The sequence below is a fragment of the Sparus aurata genome, chromosome 2 (genome assembly GCF_900880675.1).
Source record: "Sparus aurata chromosome 2, fSpaAur1.1, whole genome shotgun sequence".
NCBI lineage: Eukaryota > Metazoa > Chordata > Actinopteri > Spariformes > Sparidae > Sparus > Sparus aurata.
In genome coordinates this window covers 17946665-17952843 of record NC_044188.1, presented here as the reverse complement: position 1 = coordinate 17952843, position 6179 = coordinate 17946665, and the positions used below count along the sequence as shown (strand labels likewise).

At 41.2% G+C, this 6179-nt stretch overlaps 1 protein-coding gene across 1 annotated transcript; it reads left to right on the top strand.

Moving 5' to 3' along the window:
• dus4l (dihydrouridine synthase 4-like (S. cerevisiae)) lies at positions 1–5976 on the top strand. Its single transcript, XM_030441686.1, has 13 exons — positions 1–361; positions 583–704; positions 857–974; positions 1205–1327; positions 1522–1748; positions 1866–2126; positions 3591–3696; positions 3945–4045; positions 4351–4498; positions 4640–4775; positions 5156–5258; positions 5402–5502; positions 5825–5976. The coding sequence occupies exons 1-13, from the start codon at positions 270–272 to the stop codon at positions 5858–5860; spliced, it is 1674 nt and encodes a 557-aa protein (XP_030297546.1). The 5' UTR covers positions 1–269; the 3' UTR covers positions 5861–5976.
• Positions 5977–6179: the final 203 nt, after the last annotated feature.

Here is a 6179-nt window from a genome sequence, read left to right as displayed (position 1 = left end):
GAGGTCACAAACACACGCCCACGCTTCCTGCCCGCGTGGTGGACTGAGGCGTCGTTGTTTTAATGTTGTTCCGGAGTATACACAGCTCTATCTGTCTATCTTTGTGTGACTGTGTGGGATATGTCAGCACATACCCGGCTTTTTTCTCGTCTCTGAAACAGTGAGATAGATGTCAGCCGACAGAACCGATCCTTAGACGGAGCTCGGCTCTTGGATACTGAGCTCGTTAGCTTGTTGTGCTAGCCGGCTAACAGCGCTGCTTGTGCAGGATGAAGACTTCTAATGGGAACACCAGCATTATGGACATGTTTGAAAAGGGAAGGGTCCTGAAAATATGTGCTCCAATGGTTCGATATTCAAAGTAAGTCGAACCTGTTTCTATAATGGTAGTTATTGCATTGGTTATGTTCTGCAGTACTGGAAAAGTCAAGAAGAAAAAACTCTTCACTCTAAATCTAATGCAAGTGTGTCACCCAGTACTCTGCTCTTTTGAAGTGAAAATGAGATGTACTGCAGGTACGACTGCCTTTTTCCTCTATGTTCCTCGGGCTCTGTTGTCAATAAAGTCTGTTTTCCACACAGGCTTGCCTTTAGGTCCTTGGTGAGGAAATATAACTGTGATATCTGCTTCACACCAATGATAGTTGCCTCTGACTTCATGCGATCTGTCAAAGCCAGAGACAGTGAATTCACTACCAATGAGCGTGAGTATGCTACATTGCATGCATGTAACCTGATGTACACTGCACCACGACCACAGTAACTTTAAACAAATATGCCAGGTCTTGCCATATGATGGATGTGTTGTTAAATTGAAGCTCGATCATGATTGATTGTGTTTCCTCTTCCCTCTCAGATGACCGGCCCCTGATAGTGCAGTTTGCTGCCCATGATGCCCAGACTCTGGCTGATGCAGCCTGTGTCGTGGCACCTTTCTCAGATGGAGTTGACCTCAACTGTGGCTGTCCCCAAAGGTGCAACTACTAAACAATAGACCCTGATACATGTTGGCCTCCAAGCACATTGTATTACTCTGTTATTTCACAACTTGATTGTAGCATCAAAAGCTTACAGTTTGACTCTTTTCCTTTCTCGTGGAAATTTTAAATGCTAATAAAGCTTTGTCATGGATTATTAGAAAGAAATCTATAAAAAAGTTGTGCTCCTTGGATATGCTCACAAATCCTTGTTGTTGTGTTTTCAGGTGGGCAATGTCAGCTGGGTATGGCGCATGCCTCATCAACAAGCCTGAACTTGTCAAAGACATGGTCAGACAAGTCCGAAACCAAGTGGACAATCCAAACTACACAGCATCCATTAAAATAAGGTTAAAAAAAAAACCTTAACCAGTCTGATAAACTTCCAAATATCAATACCAGTGTTGATGGGCTGTACATTATACTGTACCTGGTAAAAATACATTTTACATGACTCTGAATCCGTGTAATATGTCATCCTGTGCTGAAATGACGGTCAGTACCTGATAATAATAATCATGAAAGAAATTCACTTTACCTACAGAATTCACAAGGACCTGAGGCGGACAGTGGATCTGTGCCAGAAGGCTGAAGCAGCCGGTGTGTCGTGGATAACAGTCCATGGCCGTACCTCAGAAGAACGTCACCAGCCAGTTCATTTTGATGCCATAAAGACAATCAAAGACAGCGTGTCCGTGCCCGTCATTGCCAATGGGGACATAAAGTACCTCCGTGATGTTGAGTCCACTCACCAGCTTACCGGTGTGGATGGTAGGTTTGTTTCAAAGCACATTTCACATATCAACAAGTGCATTTATTGATTTATAACAGATGCATAAATGACAATTGTGCTTTGCTATTTCCTGTTTGTTTGGATTTGCTCATTAGGTGTGATGGCTGCGCGAGGGTTGCTCGCTAACCCTGCCATGTTCGACGGCTATGAGGATACGCCTTTGGAGTGTGTATGGGACTGGGTGGACATCGCTGTAGAGCAGGGCACTCCATTCACCTGCTTCCACCAGCATCTTATCTACATGCTGGAGAGGGTTAGCTCCCAGCCTGAGAGGAAAGTGTTCAACTCTCTATCCAGTACCTCAGCTGTAATCGATTACCTCCAAAACACATACGGGTCAGTGAGTGAACTGGGAACATGACAATATTGAAATGTGATATATTTGATTTTTTGTTTTTTTTCATGTTATATTTTTATGCCAAATAAAACTGTTAAGAAACTGATTATATGCCTGATGTTTGTCTTCATTTCTTACGATGGTATATATTTAAATGTAGGTAATTAAACATAATATCCTATCATTATTAATGCCTGTCTTAAATAATGAGTACATGGGAGTGCATACTGAGGCTTGGGTTTTTTTTTTTTTTGCTTCTAAGATGTAATAGGAGACATGTAGCTGCACAACCACAAAGATCACAAACAAATTTGATCAGATTTATTTAAAAAAGGGTTTATAAAGTGCAATATTCTTGAAATCATTGAGTATGAGGGATATTACAACTTACAGTACATACTTTCCTTGAGTGTTGTCAAAAAATAAAGAACAATCACAAGAATACAATGTGAAATTGGAAAAAATATTAATTTCCTGACAGCTTTTTGAAAAGCATTGCAATGTAGACTTTGTATACAACGAGTACTTCTTAATACTGGGAGCAGATTCAATATAAATACTGAGGTAAAAGGAGAGTTGTGTAATTTTGGTTTTGCTAATAAAGAGCTCTTGAATGACATACAATTCTGCCTTCAAAGTAAAGTTGTGTGTCGTGATGGTTTTGAAGGAAGGGAGTGTACACAGAAGTCAATGTCGACGATGAAAATACAAGCGTTAGCACTGAACCAAATAACCAACAGTAACTCATTTTCGGCCATATTATTATCTGACATTATAACAGCATGCCAGCGATAAAATAATAAATCAAATTTAAAATTATCAACTTTAACTCGACACTAGTTTTATTTTGGAAGTTGGAACCGGAAGTTATGTACTGTACACGCGCTAGCTGGCTGGCACCAATGACGCTGGACCCGGAAGAGGGAAGCAGGCAGACAAACTTTGCTGTAGCTGATGCAAAAAAAGTTTGCCTAAGTCATTCTCTTGTAGTCAACATTTTAGGGACCCGCTGGTAAGTTGCGCATCTTTATGACTTAATTGAAACGTGACGTGAAATTAGACACTAAACGTGACTGTACTGCCATTTTTAATCGGTTTGCTAGTTAGCTTACGAGCGTTAGCACACGTTATAGTATCGACAACGTTAGATTAATTTTTTGACCACGGAGCGTCGAATTTATGATTTTGACAATTGACAGAAGATGAAACAGGCTAATATTTTCAAAAAACTAAGCGTATGTTATGGATGTTTACCTGTAATGAGCATTTACCACTCTTTTGTCACATTTTACGTTCTTGAGTTTGACAGATTTGACTTCAGCCTCTGGTGGTTTACGTTAAGGTATGTGAACTATGGACGGAGTGAATAAGGAGCTTAAGTTATCTTTTCTGCCAACAGAAGCTGCATTGTTGGCCGAAAGGAAATAAAGCCCTACACGCTAGCAAGTCCTCCCAACTGTACTGGTATAACCTGACACACTGTAACCTGCACCAGAGATGACGCTGCAATGGACTGCTGTGGCCCTCTTTCTCTATGTGGAGATTGGCATCCTTGTCCTCCTCTGTATACCCTTCATCTCAGCCAGGAGGTAAATAATAAAATCCTGTGTGTGTGTGTGTGTGTTAGGTTTGTATAACCACAACTTGATAGTATGATCAATACATCAAGAACATGGAGCAAAGGGTGCACCCTGCTGTGACATGTCGACAGTTTATACCAGAAAATTGCAGAAGATTGTGATTGCATGTTCTATTGTGAGTGAGTAGTGAACTTTACTGTGTCACTTTACCTGCCTGTAACTGATGTGTGATCATCTGTATGTATGTGTGGTCGCAGATGGCAGAGCATTTTCCACCTGAGGATCTGGGGCAGTCTGGCTCAGTTCTGGAACAGAGTGTTTCTCACAATGATCATAATCCTTATTGTTCTCTTCCTTGGTAAGTGAAAACAGCAAGTGTGTCAAGTATTTTCTTACAGCCTTGTAGATACTGTAGGTAATAACTCCAATTTGGAGCTGTGACCTGCCTGCTGACCACTGGAGATTGTGTGAACTGTTGCGTTTCGAAATAGCAACACTGAGCTGGGGGGGAAGGTGGGGGATTTGCTGTACTATATGATACTGTTACAGAATCGGACCATATAACTGTGGACAAAAGTTTAAAACTGAAGGCTAAATGCACATGGTACATAATAGAAATGGTGTGACTTTTTAGTTTTTAAATGTTGATGTCTTTCTTGTTAGATGCTGTGCGTGAGGTGAGGAAATATTCTGGTAAAGAAGTTGGCACAGATGCGAAGCTGCAACCAAACATGTTTGATCACCTGCACATGAAGCTTTTCAGAGCCCAGAGGAACCTCTACATCTCTGGCTTCGCTGTCTTCCTCTGGCTGTGAGTCTTCAGTCTCTTATACTGACAGTGTGATGACAAAAAAAGATCAATTATTCATGAGAATCAGTTAGTTGCAGGCATAGATTGATTCCTTACACGAGGTATCTCTCCAGCTCCTTTTTTTTATTGTTGTTTTTGCAGGGTTATGAAGCGAGTGGTCACATTGATTAACCAACTGGCAACACTGTCAAGTACTACGGCTGCTCTTCAGGCACAAGCTGACAGCGCTAACCAGACTGCCAAGAAATACATGGAGGACAATGAGCTGCTGAAACAGGTTGGGTCAAGCTACTGTTGTTAGAACCACAACTGCAAAGTCTATGAGACAATACATCTGACAAGATAATAGCCTCAGACATAACAATCAGATATTGGAATGGTTAAAGGTGTACATTTTAGTGGTAGATTCTAGGTGTCTTTTACTGGTTTGTCTAGATTACATTCAGACTCCGATATGCTGTTGAACAAGGCAGCCTGTAAACTCTTTGCATTCGACCTTTAAATGCACTCACCATCTGTTATACATCTGTTTGAGACATTTGTTTACCAAACCCTCACACACACACCTCTGGATGTGAACATGCACACTAAACGTTTTACATTAGATGGGCTGCGTATTTCACGTACTTGGAGTTGATGTTATTTGATGGCCTTCAGACTCTGATGGACGGTAAGGGTGACAAGGCCACCGCGGAGGGCATGGAGCTGTTGAGGAAGGATATGGAGAAACTAAAAGAAGAACTGAAGACCTCAAAAGATGGTTTGTATCCATGTCTATGTCGGTGTAACACATGAGGTAGTCTTATATTTACACTCTGACCTCGGCAAAGTTAATATATGAACGTGACACTTCTAGTAGCTGAAGACAGTGAGAACACTGATGTGTCCTTGTGTCCCCTGCAGCCCTGAAGAGCTCCACGTCAGAGGCAGATGTGATGAAGAAGCAGATGGACGGTCTCGCCAGGGAGTACGACCGACTGTTGAAAGAACATCAGGAGCTTCAGGTGACGCTTAACACTGCAGGATAATGGCTTGTTGGGTCATTTGCTACCTAAATATACCCATTTCAGAGTGACAGTCAAACGTGGCATGTCAGGCAGGGTATATGTTTTGTTGCTGATACATTGGAAACAGGGTTTTAATACTAATGAGGAGAGCAAATCCCATATTTTTCAGGATGTCACACATAGATGTTGGATTAACAGTAGATAAACGGAATGGATTTTCTTACAACCCTAGTGTGTTTAACCTTGTAACCTTATGTAACCTTACATAATATCACATGAGCTGACACTCTCTTCTGATTTTCTTTTTTTCTCTTTTCAGAATCTTCAAGAAAGTGGAAGCAAAAAGGAAGACTAGGGATTGTAAAATCCCTAAAGGATGAAGTCTTTACACAGCAATCACGAGTGAAAGCCACTGCGACACATGCTTTACCGTCATATACACCACCGTGTGTCACAAAATCAGAATCGGCACAGACTTATGCTGATATCATTAATGGTTTTAAAGCACGGAGGATAATTTTTATGAAGGCACCAGACCAGCTTAATTAGAATGAGTAATACTGAGTTTCCTGTTTCTGCCTGGCACAGTGTGACTAAGTGGATTGCTTTTTTAAGCACACACTCTATCAGGCAGATTAATTGAGCTTGGTAATTGGAGAGCGATCAGTCAGTAA